General features: G+C 39.0%; 1 protein-coding gene across 4 annotated transcripts in view; it reads right to left on the bottom strand.

Annotated features, from left to right (window-relative positions):
• The window catches only part of Smarca2 (SWI/SNF related BAF chromatin remodeling complex subunit ATPase 2), a 173,749-nt gene that overhangs the window by 128,816 nt on the left and 30,034 nt on the right, over window positions 1-14,899 (bottom strand). For all 4 annotated transcript variants that reach the window (XM_090329694.1, XM_090329697.1, XM_090329696.1 and 1 more), the window contains exons 5-6: window positions 10,058-10,316; window positions 1,491-1,617 (exon numbers count right to left, since the gene is read on the bottom strand). In XM_090329694.1, the coding sequence (XP_090185820.1) occupies window positions 1,491-1,617; window positions 10,058-10,316 (386 nt within the window). The remainder of the gene's footprint in view (window positions 1-1,490; window positions 1,618-10,057; window positions 10,317-14,899) is intronic.

Below are 14,899 nucleotides of genomic sequence, written 5' to 3'. Positions count from 1 at the left end.
TGCTGGCTTCTTCTGTGTATGTGGTACCAGGGCTTCATGCACACTAGGTGAACACTCTACCACTAGGCCATTCTTCCAGCCCCAATATAATTGGGTAACTTTATAGACAACATACTTTCCAACAAAAGCAAACAAAAAATTAAATCCAGTGTAACAAGGCCAATTTCAAGGAAGCTTATTCCAGAAAATATACATTGCTAATAAATCTTGAATGAAATTGTACCCATCACTATTAATTACTGTTAAAAAGTCATCTATAAGAAGTAAATAAAACTTGAAGAATTTTTCTTTTTCGAAAAAAAGCCACCTTGATCTGAAATAAAGTTCCTTTCATAAACTTAATTGCCAAATAGCACCCAGCTACTTCTGATGTGCTTCTGTGACATAACCAGTAGGTCAAAGATATGCCCTTATCCATATAAGAATACCAAGTTCAATGGCCTTGTGATTTTAGTCACATCCTTCCCAGACCAAATAATACAATTCAATACTTCCCAAACTATGTTTATTCATTAATAATTCATTCTGCACACCCCAAATTTAACAAAACATAGTCATCTTGTAAGCTAAAAATCCCATAGAGCCACACAAAATCCTAGAGCCACACAATAAAACTCAGCCAAGAGAAACCTACTATTACCTCATTATACTAGTTTCCTATTGACTAGAAAAATTGGAAAATCGATTATTGTATCAACTTTTAATACATGACTATGAAGAAGTGTAATAAGCTGGACACTGGTGTTTCCTGGCTTTAATCCTAGCTACTCAGGAGGCTGAGATCTGAAGACTGAAGTTCAAAGCCAGACATGAGCTAAATTATCTACAATTAGCCAGTCCCCCCCTAAAAAAGCTAGACTAGAGGTGCAGTTCAAGCACAAGTAGTAGAACAACAGCTATGAGGAAAAACACAAAGCTGAGCAAGAGCACAAGGCCCTTGAAATAAAACAAAACAGATAACTCACTGGTTAGTTGACATGTGGGTTTGATGTGACTGATCAAAGTTAAGTTTAGTGAATAATTGAATTACAAGACATTATTTTTATGTGTTTCCATAAATGATGAACTATTAACTTTGCAGAATGGCTATTTGTTAAAATTATTTTCACATTCATGGCTAGTATTTTATATGTGTACTTTATTTACCAAGAAGCTTTATCTTGTCTGTCTTTGAGTCATAAAGGCACACTTAAGTCTTCCCAATATGTTCTCAAGGATTTTCATCCATAATAACAAAACACAGCAATTCTGCCATCGTGTAGGAGGAAACAAAAATGTTTTTGATATGTCAAAGAGAAAAGGAATACTCAGAAATACATTCTCATTACTTTTGCTATGTGTTGTTGGTCTAAAAGACATGTTGTTTTACTCAGTTTACATCTGTATAACAATATCCAAATATCCAAATTTACAGTTTAGGAAACCATAAATTATAAAGAACAACAACTACATTTACTTCCTATACCAAATTAATCGGGACAAGGTATTACCTGACGCTGGAAATTGAGTAACCGAAGGGCTTTCAATTCCACAGTTGCTTTGGTTCGTAAATCTGGTGGCAAAGAGCCAGGTAGATTTTCCAGTTCTTGTATCCGATGAGCTATGCGAGCCTGAAGTCTAAAAAGAAACAATGAAGTAGGGAAGGAGATGGAAATATATACCACTGTTTTAATCACCAATGACTGGCAATGGGTTAAAGTATAAGTTCATGTCAAAACACTTTCTAGATACTGTCCATTCATTTCTGACTCCCAACAGCATTTTTCTGATGCTCAACAAAGAAAATAAAGGTGACTAGTTACTACATATTATTACTTCATGTTCTGACTTTCTAGATAACTTCTATCATCCAGAAAGAAGGCTCAGGCTATGTCTGGAGGTATGGGGGGGATAAAATTTTCTCCAATTTTCTTAAAAGACAGAGGAAATAAGAACCAGAAAAATTTGACTTATTCCCTAGCTCACACCTCAGCTAGAATGTAGTGTTGAGTATTTTAACTTCCAGTTCTGTCCTTAGGCTATCAGGCCATCTGCTCTCTTTGCCAAAATGCCGAAGAGGAGAACAGTGACAGCGGGGTGGGTAAAGAGCCATTTTAGCAGCTGAAGTCAGCCAGTCCAAGACATTCAGAGCAGGGCCTGACTACCACAACCACTTCCTCTGAGCAAAGCGCTTGCTCAGGAAAAGAAAGCAAATTAGGTGCCTTCGAAAATCAGGGGCAGTAGTAAATAATGAAAAATCTAAGAGTTTCTAGAAAAGGATGCTGGGGAGTCTCACTTCAGATGCCACCCAAAATATATCTCCAGGTGCTTCCTCATAACGAAGGCATCTACCTTCATTCATTTAGGACATTATAATTGTAACACATATAGGCAAGTATTGAATCCTGTACTTATACAGAATTATAGGCCATTCAAATGCCAGTCAAATCTACTTTTAGACAGGTCTCCCTTAAATCTGAGATAAAATGGGTGGGATTGTGAGAGATGGGAAAGAGCAATGGGAGAGGACACTAATAAGATGCAATGCATTCATAAACTGATATGGCACACTGAGACCTCTTTGTACAACTACATAAGGGGATAATGAAAAAAATGGAAAATCTAGAAATTGATTTGAGCAAATGAATACTATTCAAGGTAGTAATGCGCTAACCTAATAAATCTCAACTTAACTAAATGTATTTAACACACAATTTTATTTATCTCACACACATATACACGCATATATACTACGAGTAAATGCTATTATGGTACTGAGCTATACTACATGAAGACAAAGTTGAAACCGGCATTGCTTGATACCAAAACTACTGCAAGAAGAAGGCAGATCATTAAAATATCCCTCAGAGAGCTTACCTACACTTAAGTAAAATAAAAAGTTGGGAGTTAAGAATTGTGTTACAGGGGCCGGGAGTTTGGCCTAGTGGTTAAAGTGCTTGCCTAGCATACACGAAGACCCAGGTTCGATTCCTTGGTACCACATACTTAGAAAAAGCCAGAAGTGGTGCTGAGGCCCAAGAGGTAGAGCTCTAGCCTTGAGAAAAATCCAAGGACAGTGCTCAGGCCCTGAGCTTAAGCCCAGGACTGGCAAAAAAAAAAAAAAAAAAAAGAATTGTGTTACAGATGAATATTATCTTAACATTTCATGCAGCCCAAACATCAAAATAACTGCTTATTTACAACTCAGTTATATTTGACTTAAAGAGAAATGAAATATGTTTTTCAAGACTTAAAAGCGATTAAGGGAAATGATTCCTTTTTCATTGGCTTCACTGAAAATAATATATCTGGTAGATTTCTGCTTTATTTGGTGCATGACTTAAAGGGTAATCTACTTTGAGTCACATTAACTCATTATCATCTGTTAATATTATCACTATTGTATCATTATTTTACCTAGGCATATCAACACAAATAGCAGCACTCTCGAACAGCTTCACCATGTACCCACCATAATATACTGTCACCATTTTGCTCTTTTGCTGAAGTCATCCAAACTCCCTCAACTATTTTCATATCCCTTTTACTAGTGGTAGTCATGAGATTATTATTATGGATTGTAATTTTTATTCTACAAACCAAAACACCTACACTTCAGTTATCTAGTTCATTTTCTTCACCATCCATCTAGCCCCCAAGCCTTGAGAGACAGTGATAATTTCTTAACACTGAGAACATTAAGAGAAAAATCCACAAAATTAAACACAAAGAACTTCATTTTGTGGCCTTATAATTAAGACTGCTAGGTGCTCAGCAGCTCACCCCTGTAATTCTAGCTATTCAGAAGGCTGAAATCTGAGGATTTCAATTTAAAGCCAGGCCTGGCAGGCAAGTCCATGAGACCAAAAAGCTGGAAGTGAAGCTATGGTTCAAGTGTTAGAATACTAGCCTCACTAAGCTCAGGGACAGTGTCCAGGCCCAGAGTTCAAGCTTCAAGAAGACTGGTGAACACTTGCACATGCACCAAAGACCACGCAAACACAAGACCATACAAATAAACATTAAAGATTATAGCAAAGTGAGGTGATGCAGTCCAAAAATGTGATGGTTCTATTTTCTTGCTGCAGACTTTTCTTACTTGAGCACCAACTACTCAGGTAGGTGAACCTTGGTTCACTCTCTGACAAAGTGAGTCAGTTGCTAAATTAGAGGAAGAGTTGCTTCGGTGTTAATCTTCCAAAAAGACTATGAAAGTAGGGCTGCATAAATAACCATGGAACACCTGGGCTGAGGGAGCTTAGATTAAACCACATCGAACTTCAAGGGTGGGAAAGTAGGGAAGCAAGCAAGGAGATGGTGAGTGGGGGCTTATGGAGGTTGGGTTCCCAGAGCCCTGGAGGAGGTAGGAGCTGGAGATGCACTTTTTCCTATAATGACTGCTTCTCCAAAGGGCCAGTCATTTGTAAGTCACAGAGTTTCCAACACAAAAGGATCTTTCTTTTATGAAAGGGAGGCGAAAAGTACAAAGTGTAAACTCTTGGAGAAGAAGAAAGGTGGATTTCACAGTAAAATGATACCCATTCAATATGCCCCATGGGAGGTGGTAGTGAAGGTGCAGGAGGGACTTCTTTAACATAGAAAATTATATCTTTGTTGTTGTTCTTAATAGAAATCTTCATTTTAAATAATGCTCCTCTCCAGACAATTTCATCTTCCCATCAATGGGATTCAGCGGGTAGTCCGATAAAGAGATTCAGGATTCTAAACTTCCCGAAACAACAGCAAGATGTAATACTGTTTGTCTGCAGGAGACTCATTTAGTGTCCTCACGAGTACAGAAAATTGAGGCAGAATTAGGTCACTCAGGTTTTTCATACAGATTGAACAGTAAATCAAGAGGGGTTACTGTTCTGGGAAGAAAAAGGCATTTATCTGTTGCCATTAAAGGCAACAGATATTTGTTCAGGTCCAGAGGAGAAGTTTATGATTCCTGTAGGAGAGTTATTTGAACAGAAAATGACACTGGTACATTTTGTTCCTTCAAGGAGCTGAGTGACACTTTAAAGAGAGAGGGAGAGGGAGAGAGTGGGGGTTAAGGGGAGGAGAGGGAGAGAGGGAGGGAGGGAGAGGGGAGAGAGAGAGAGAGAGAGAGAGAGAGAGAGAGAGAGAGAGAGAGAGAGAGAGAGAGAACTTACCTGTGTGACTTTTGGTAACTCTGGGGTACACAGTAACTATTGGTAATTACTACTGTAATTAATACAAGGGCTGCATTATATTTGCCAGATAGAAGGTGCATTAATTCACATACATTGATACCCTTTCTCATGTCTTGGTCCCCATTTCCCTACCCCCACCCCTCATCTTGTTCCCCCCCTTCCCTATCCGATTTCAAATAACCAAATACAAATATATCCAATATATCAGATAACAAAGTGAGATACTGCAACAATATGAGATAACCAAGGGACAGCAAAAGAGATGAGAGATAACATAGTACATTAAGGATAATAATCACTCATTATATGGCTTTTGTTTCTATATCCTGGAGGTCCTTTCATTTAGTGTCAGACTATATGGCCTTATGTAATCTAGGTTTTGCTCTATTGCAATTTCTGCTAGGAGAGCCCAAGGTTTCTACTGATTATGACAAATGAGGGAAACCATTGAGTCTAAGTTCCTTTGAGTCTGACTTACTTCACTTAATATGATTATTTCTAAGACTTTCCATTTCCTAACAAATGGGGTGATGTCATTCTTTCTGACAGCAGCATAGAATTCCATTGTGTACAAATACCACATCTTGTTGATCCACTCATCAACTGAGGGACATCTGGGTTGGTTCCATATCTTTGCTATGGTAAGTAGTGCTGCAATGAACATCGTTGTGCTAGTGGACTTAGGATGTCCTTGTTTCTGGACAATTGGGTAAATGACTAGTAGTGGATTTGCTGGGTCATAGGGGAGCTCTATGTTTAGTCTTTTGAGGAACTGCCATGTTACTTTCCATAGTGGTTGAACAAGTTTGCACTCCCACCAACAGTGTAGTAGTGATCCCTCCTGGCCACATCCCCTCCAGCATCTGTTGTTATTAGTTTTCTTGATCCTGGCCATTTTAACTTAGAGTTGTTTGGATTTGCATTTTTTTTATGACCAGAGATGTCGAGCATTTCTTCATGTGTCTACAGTCCATTTTTGTTTCTTATTCAGAGAAGACTCATCTTTTGATGAGATGGTTGTTTCTTTGGAGATTAGTTTTGGAGTGATCCAATTTTTTGAGCTGTTGATATATTTTAGATATGAGGCCTTTGTCCGTTGTATGGTTGGTGAAGATCTCCCATTCTGTAGGCTTCCTAATTAATTTACTAGCCATGTCCTTTGCCATACAAAAGCTCTGCAATTTAATGCAGTCCCACCTATCCAGCCTTTCTCTGATTTGTTGAGATTCTTGGTCCTTATTAAGAAAGTTTCAACCTGTGCCAAGGAGGCCTAGTGTATCTCCTATTCCTTCTTGTAAAGTTTTCAGTGTGTCAGCTTTTACCTCCAGGTCTTTGATCCATTTGGAGTTAATTCTAGTGCAGGGTGACAAAGAAGGATCCAACTTTAGTTTTCTGCAGGTGCTTAACCAGTTCTGCCAGCACAACTTGTTGAAGAGGCTGTCTTTCTTCCATTCTATTTTTTTGGCTCCCTTGTCAAAGATTAGGTGGCCATAGGTCTGTGGTTTAATATCTGGGTCCTCAGTTCTATTACATTGGTCTTCAGGCCTGTTTTTGTGCCAGTACCAAGCTGTTTTGATAATTATAGCTCTGTAATAGTCTAAAGTTTGGTATTGAAATTCCTCCTGCGCTGTTCTTTCTGCTAAGAAATGTTTTTGCTATACGGGGTCTTTTATTATTCCATATGAAATTTTGGATTGCCTCTTCTATTTCTTTAAAGAATGACATTGGGATATTGTACCATTGGTAATTTTTTGAGAAAAAATTTTCAGGGATGCAATGGCAATAAGGACAAAACACAATTTAAAAAGCCATAGGTAAGAAACCCAGCTTACTTCTCCAGACCTCCTTTCACACTAAATTCTGAGTTGATTCCCAAGAGGGCTGATGAATTCAAAACGTCTTCCCAGATAAACCTCATTAATTGTCAAATACATCCTCCATGTGGAATTAGTTTAGATACCTATTAGAGAATTCTTATATTTTTGATGAGATCTTTAATTCTACATAAAAGGAAATGAAATTTGGTATATTACCTGGGCAAAAAAAAAAATCCCCAGCACTGGTCAGGGGAGTAGAAAGAATCATTTCTAAATCTTTCTGACACTTAGAAGAGAGAAAAGCAATAAAGTTCCATCAACAAAAACGGCCACTGTTACCAGTGACTTCTGCCTATCACCCTCCTTACTCAGGAGGCTGAGATCTGAGAATCAAACTTTAGAAACACAAAGAAACATGAAAGATGCTAATATCCAATCAACCAGCCAAAAGACAGAAGTAGAGCTGTGGCTCAAGGGGTAGAGCACTAGTCTTTAGTAAAAATGTGAGGAATGAATGCAAAGTCCTGAGTTCAAGCCCTAGTACAGGAATTAAAAACAAAAAAAGACTCAACTTGAACGAGGAAAATGGTTTTAACTAAAGTGCTTGTACAGGTCTGAGGTGAAATGTTCACATACAAAACTTACTGGTGCTACAACTTTTTAAAGAAAGTAGATTTGTCAAAATTCTGATGCTATGATGAACAAGGAAAGCAGCTGACTGATTTAAAATTCAAAGTGATGCAAGATTCTAATAATTTCCTTTCAATTTTCATTGACAAGGTAAGTGATATCACAAGGGCCAAAAGGAATTTAACATCTGTTAAGGAATTTCTGACAGCTGATTTCTACTCAACATTTATCAAACTGCAAAAAAATAAAAATAAAAAAGTTTTTTCTTCAGAAGTTGTTCAAGTCTTTAACCAGATGGTACAGAGGGGCTAGGCCAGGCCCTTCTAGTTATCAGAAAGAAGGCTGGTTAATCATTCCACTACAGAGGTCAAAAGGGAAGAAGTTTCACTGTGTCTTTTACAAGTATCTCAAGAATAAATCTCTTAATGGATAAATTTACCTAATCTCTACAGCTTAACAATTTACCCTCACAGAAACAGAAGCCACTTTTTGCTTTATGACCCAAGATGATAACACATGCCCCTGTAATTCAGTCAGTACCAACCGATTCTTTCACACAAAGCCATGAGAAAATTCAGATCAAAGGTCACGCCAAAATTTTTAGACTCAGGGTTGTCCAGATCAATGTTTTCAAAAGCCATATAGTTTTGCAAAAGAGGAGATATTTATTAACTAATGCTACCATGAAGAGCGGCCATTGCATCACATTCTGCAATGCATATAAAAAAACTGATGACAATTTTTATTAATACAGGACTAGAAGATGAAAGCTTTTTAGACACTGAAATAGGTTTAATGGATAAATAATCCATTAAGATCACACTCCCCCCCCCCTGCAAATACTAAGATTAAAAGAACCATACAACAGAAGTTCTGGAAAAAAGGACAGGAAACTTAGCAGTCAGCAAAACAAATAGGACACGGACATGGACAGACAGACAGACACACACACACACACACACAGAGGAGGTCAAGCAAGAGAAAGAGAAACAGGGCTGAACGTAACATAAAATATCTAGGGAGGGAGGGCTGGCTATGAGGTTTGACCTCAGAATTTGGGTGCTGTCTCTGAGCCTCTTTGTGTTTTTTAAGTGATTAATTGGAGATGAGAATCTCACAGGGCTTTTCTGCCCAGATTGACTTCAACCTGCCACCCCCATATCTCATCCTCGTGAGCAGGTAGGATTAGAGCAATTCTTGAAATCAATTATATTTTAGTCTAGTAACAAGTAAGTGCTCTTCCATAAGACTAAGGTAATGTTTTAAAAGGGAACCCAAAATTACAAAACAATAATTAAGAAATAAAAAATAAAAGAATTACAAAATAATAATAGCTAATATTTAATGAGCATTTCCATACCACTTTATCTTCCCAACTCCACAATTAGGAGAAATGCCACATTACTTTCTCTAACCAGACAAAGACACCATGTCACAGAAAAAGAAATGCAACTTGATCAAGGTTAAAAGCTAGTTAATGACAGAGCAGGCCTCCAGGCAGCTATAATCCACAACCTTAGCTTTGTTTTATCTTGACTCAAGACTTACTATAAATCCCTTTGTGTTTGACAATAACCATTTACATAAGAGGTCTGTTAACTATCAGCCAGAGGTCTAAATTGTGACCACAGTCTGTTTTTATAAATAGAGTTTTATCAGAACAAAGCCAACCTATTACTGTCTATTGGTGTTTGGGTGGTTTTTTTTTTTTTTTTTGGTCCTGCACAAAAAGGGCAGAGGTATTTGTGTCTGAGACATATGGACCTGCCAAGCGTAAAATATATTCCATCTGGTCCCTTACAGAAAAGCTTGCCAATCCCTAATTTAGAAAGCTATGCCAAACCAGGTGAAAATTAAATTTCTGGATTAAGAAATAAGAACCTTATTTGAAGATGTTTACCTGTAAAGCTAGACCAAACAATAAACCCAAACATGAATTAATGCAAACAAGGACTATGAAATACTATACCAAGCTACCGAAGCTTTGCTCTAATATCAATAAGATGTGCCTCTAATCTGAAGGTCAGGCTAACACATTCAACATCTGACCATCTTGTAGTCATTCAAGGACAAACTGAGAAATGAGAAAAAAAAAAAAAGCATCACAGTATGCGATGGCCACTGGGCTTTTGATCTTTAAGACCCCAGTACCTGGCATGTCATAGAAGTAGATGAAAGATCTCTGGCTAAGTGAAAAAAAAAAAAAAAAAAAAAAAAACTCAGTGTGATCAACCTGGCACCACCCTAAGGCTTCCTACCAACGCATCTCAATTATTTTCTGCAACTTTGGCCTGCAATCATCATTCAAGTAGTGAGATTCCACTTCCTAAGTCTACACTGGGCACTTCCTCTAAGCCACAGTAGAAAGACCACACCAGAAAAGGCAGTGCTGTCCCTGCCCCCTTGGTGGCACTTTCTGCTCTACTGTTTTAACCCCTCCCAGGCTGACAGTACCTGTATTCCCGTTCCTGTAGAATCTCCACGGGGTCCAGGCCTTGCGGTTTCTGGATTGGGCTGATACGGCTCTGCTTCTGTTGCAGCTGCAGGACAGGTGAGGGCTGCCCCGGGCCGGGCTGCTGCACAGAAGGCCCGGGCATGGCAGCCGCAGGTGGCTGTGCATTGGCTGGAGGTACAGGTGAAGGGCGGCCACTGGGCGCTGGCACTGGCAGTTTCTGTGGGGTGCTGAGGCCACTCAACAGCTCAGGCCCGGAGCCTGCAGGACAAGAGACAAGGGCAGGACAGGACAGGTGGGAGGACGCTCAGGATACCTGACTTCCCCTGGCCCTGAGGACCCAAAGATGGGGACCAGTAAGTATTTTAAACACTTGAGGGGAGAGAAAGCAAAGGAGGATAGGAAGGAGAAAGTGGAGAGGAAGAAACAGGAAAGGAAAAAAGAAAAAAAGAATTTTCTCTGGCAGCTATTCCCATAGGGAAATGGCATTCACTGATGAGCACTCCCAAATATGGTCCCAAACCTGACTTTTGGGCAATAAACAGATTCAGGAAATGCAGGCTTGTTTTCAATGTAATGGTCCACGGTAGATTTTTATAGTTACAGGTGCCTTTGAACTTCAGAAAAGGAGTTTTACAACAAGCAGGTGCAATTTGGGTTTGGTCCTAAAATGTCCATTTTGCAGAGGGCTCTGTGAGCCCCTTTTAGCGAGGCCTTATGCCAGTCCTGTGTTTGCAGGAGCTTGCAGACCTGCTGAGGAGGAGGAGGAAGAGGAGGAGGAGGAGGAGGAGGAGGAGGAGGAGGAGGAGGAGGAGGAGGAGGAGCTCAGACTTTTCCTTAGCGGTCTTTTAAAATACATGTCAGGGTTAATAGTGAGTCTCAAGAACTTAATTGTTTTACTGTGCATTCACAGATATTTCTACATTTAGTGTCAGGGGAAAAAACATTAGTAGAATTAATAGACATTAACAATAATAAAAATTAACAAGCAGTTAAATTCAAATTCAAATTCAAATGTCATTTTCTCAGAAGAAAATGACATGTAATCTTTAGGATTCTCAAATCCTAAATGATAAAATGAAGCTATAGTCTTTTTCTGTATTAAACTTCCAGTATTTAAATTAATTGCTAGGTATAGACCTAAAATAAATGTTTCCTCTTTCCTTTTATATTAAAATTTTAGCTAAGTGAAAATTATAAATAAGGTGTCATCCTGCCTGATAAGTTAGTACGTTAAAAAAAAAAACTCAGTAATTGAGTTAATACTACTGATAGGCATTCTTCCAAATATGTTCTATACCCTTTAAAAGAATTAAAATTGAAGTTATTAAGTTAAAAAATAAGTCTATGCACTCGACTTAATAATTAACCATACAAAGGCATACAGTATGACAAATGAAACACATTTATTCAATTTCCAACAAACACCATTTAGCAATGGGCTTAAATGACAATTCAAGGAAAGCTATAAGCAAACATTTTGACAGAAGGAATGCAAAGAATTAGTGCAAACTGCTGAGGAAAGGACCATGCGTGTCAGCCTGCAACAGTGTATGTGCGTGAGTGTGGGTCGGTATGTATTGTTCTTTCTTTCCTCTCCTTCTGAAATTAGGCAAAACATCCCCTGAAATGTGCAACTGATAGGATTTCTTTTTAAAAATAATTTGTGACCTTCATTCTAGGGGATGATGAAAAAAATATTGCCAGGAAATGTAGTCATTTTATTTATTATTTCAGGTATGTACCTTTGTAATGAAGGGGTTAGTTTTTCAGCTTTGGTATTTATATGTATGAGTCATGCATATAAAATAAAATCATTTCTAAATATTACATTGATGTTACTAAGCATGGGAATGAGTTAGGGAGGAAATTTTAGAGTATCTTTTCCCTTGTACTGCTGCTAGGCAGGCATTCTACTACTACAGCATGTCTCCAGCCCTTTTTATCCTTAGTTATTTTTCTGAAGAGGTCTTGAGTGTTTTGGTACAGGGTTGGCCTTTGATCTCAAACTTCCTTGTTGATGAGATCACAGGGGAGGGCCTCAGTCTTGATTTCATTTTTTTATTTTATTTATTAAAATAAAAATAAAATATATTTTTCTTTCCTTTTTTTCTTTTTCAGATCTGAGACCAGGATTTGTACTGATGGGTAGATAGTTCTCTGTGGTACTACTCTACCAACTGAGACATGCCTTCAACCCCTACAGTACATTTTCATCTTCACTGCTTTAACTGTGACCCAGTCAAATGAGAGGTTTTTAATTCTCTCTGATTCTATGAGTATCTTTAATAAGCCCAAGAGCTATTAGAATCAAATGTACTGGAAGTCTTGGCAAAAGCATACTAAGTAGTATTTACTACCTATAGGTCCTCTAAAACACACACACACACACACACACACACACACACACACACACACACACACACATTTGATAAGAAAATAGGAGGTTTACCGATAGGATAACATCACAATTGTTGCTCTAACTCCATTTTCAAAGCATCTGAAATTGAAGTAATTCAAAACCTCCTAATAGTGGAATGTCCATATATTCTTCACATGTGCTGGCCCTTTCTTGTTCAGTGTTTCTGCTGTAAATACTGAGGCAGGAGATGGAAGTTTACGAGGACTCCCTAAAGTACATTCAAGTCACTATTTTTATTTTTATTTTATCTTATTTCATTTTGCCAGTCCTGGGGCTTGAACTCAGGGCCTGAGCACTGACCTTGGGCTTTTTACTCAAGGCTAATGGTCTGTCACTTGAGCCACAGCACCATTTCCAGTCTCTCTCTCTCGCTCTCTCACTCTGGCTCTCTCTCCTTTTTTTCCTATGTATGTGGGACCAAGGGATTGAACCTGGGTGTTTGTGAATGCTAGGCAAACACTCTACCAGTAGCCCAAACTTCCAGCCCCTCAAGTCACTATTTTTAAAACCGTACTTAATCAAAGCATGATATACAAAGCACATCTGTCATTCAGTCCTTATTAGTCTATGCCTACAAATTACATCAGATAAATATATATATATATACAAAGTTAGCCTTATTTGATCACTTCAATATAAAGACACTTAAATATAAAGCTCACTTAAATATAAAGACTGATTCATTTTCTGTTTTAATTTGATTTTTGTTATTCATGCCTTTATTAGAGGGCTTGAACTCAGGACCTAAGCAGTGTCTCTTCATTTTTTACTGTCCAAGGCTGGCACTCTACCACCTGAGCCACACCTGCACTTCCGCTTCTTCCTAGTTAACTAGAAATAAAAGAGTCTCATAGAATTTCCTGCCTGGGCTGGCTTCTATCTGTGCCCCTTAGAGCTTACCCTCCTTGGATAGCTAGGATTATAGCTGTGAGCCATCAGAACTCAGCTTGCATTTTTCCAGAAGAAATGATTATGCTTCACTTCAGCTCTATCACCCATTGGCTGTTCTCAGCCTGACCATGTTACCCAACATCTCTGTGCCTCCATTTTGCCATCTTCAGAATAGGGTTTAGAACAGAGCTAGGGATTAAAACCCTATGCTGTCTCACAGGGTGCTTGTGAGAACTTCTGGACTGATGCATCCACATGCTCAAATCTACCCATCTTTATTGCCACCCGTAATTGGGAAGGGTAAAGAATTTGAATTAAAAACTATACTAAGCTTTACAGCAAAACTTTGCCAACCAACAAAAAATGTCCTAGGAAATTAGATTCCACTTAGCGGGCAACTTCAAGAGTGCTTCGATTCTTTTCTTTTCTTCTCTTTCTTTGCCAGTCCTGCCTGGCATTTCAACTCAGGGCCTGGGCACTGTCTTTGAGCTTTCTCAAGGCTAGTGCTGTACTACTTCAGCCACAGCACCACTTCCGGCTTTTTCTATGTATGTGGTACCCAAGGCTTTTGTGCATGCTAGGCAAGCACCCTACCACTAGGCCACACTCTCAGCTAAGAGTTTCTTTTTTTTTTTTTTTTTTTTTTTTGCTAGTCCTGGGCTTGAGCTCAGGGCCTGAGCACTGTCCTTGGACTTTTTTCTCAAGGCTAGAGCTCTACCACTTGAGCCTCAGCACCACTTCCGGCTTTTTTCTATGTATGTGGTACCGAGGAATCGAACCCGGGTTTTCATGCATGCTAGGCAAGCACTTTAACCACTAGGCCAAACTCCCGGCCCTAAGAGTATGTTTTCTATACAAGTATTTCTATAGTTCAACACACAACCCAGCATAAATACTCGGCTAAGTCAGCTTGCCACGGGCTTCCTGCCAGCTGCTATGGGAATCCACTTGTAAGCTAAACAGCACAAGTTCTCTTACTGCATGAGTTTATGGTCTCCTCCCTCTAAGAGCTTATCTAAATACTTCTCCTTTGAGGCTGGAGAACCAAATGCAGCTTACTACAAGTAGACATGTCCAGAATGGAACTCCTTATTTATTAGGTTCTCTGTTGGCCCCACAGGTGGCTTACCGGGTGCACTTGCCTGGCTGGATCTGTGCCCCAGTCACCGAAATCTTCTTGACCCCTAAACTCTGGAAGTCCAAGACCTATGACCTTTCTCTGATACCTTTTGAAACAGAAGACAAATTACATGCTTTAGTCTGTTCTCTCACACTCCTTTCTCCATCAGGAACAATTTAGATGTAATGGTCGGAGGTACAACATGCCATGAGTTTTCTCTTCTGCCCTGGGCTCCGGAGTCTAATTGGAGCCATGCCTTGCCCTCTGGCAGGGTTGTCCAACCCTGCTCAGAGAGCCCTTCAGTGGGTACATCTCATCCCATCATGCCTTGATTTGAAGAAACGAGGCAAGAAAATATTAGCTAAATTATCGGTTTACCTAAGTACCTAATGCAGAGTACCTGTGTCTGGG

Source organism: Megascapheus bottae, chromosome 3 (assembly GCF_031878675.1).
Source record: "Megascapheus bottae isolate mThoBot1 chromosome 3, mThoBot2.hap1, whole genome shotgun sequence".
NCBI lineage: Eukaryota > Metazoa > Chordata > Mammalia > Rodentia > Geomyidae > Megascapheus > Megascapheus bottae.
The sequence above is the reverse complement of the archived record's forward strand: the minus strand, read 5'-3'. Positions and strand labels throughout refer to the sequence as shown.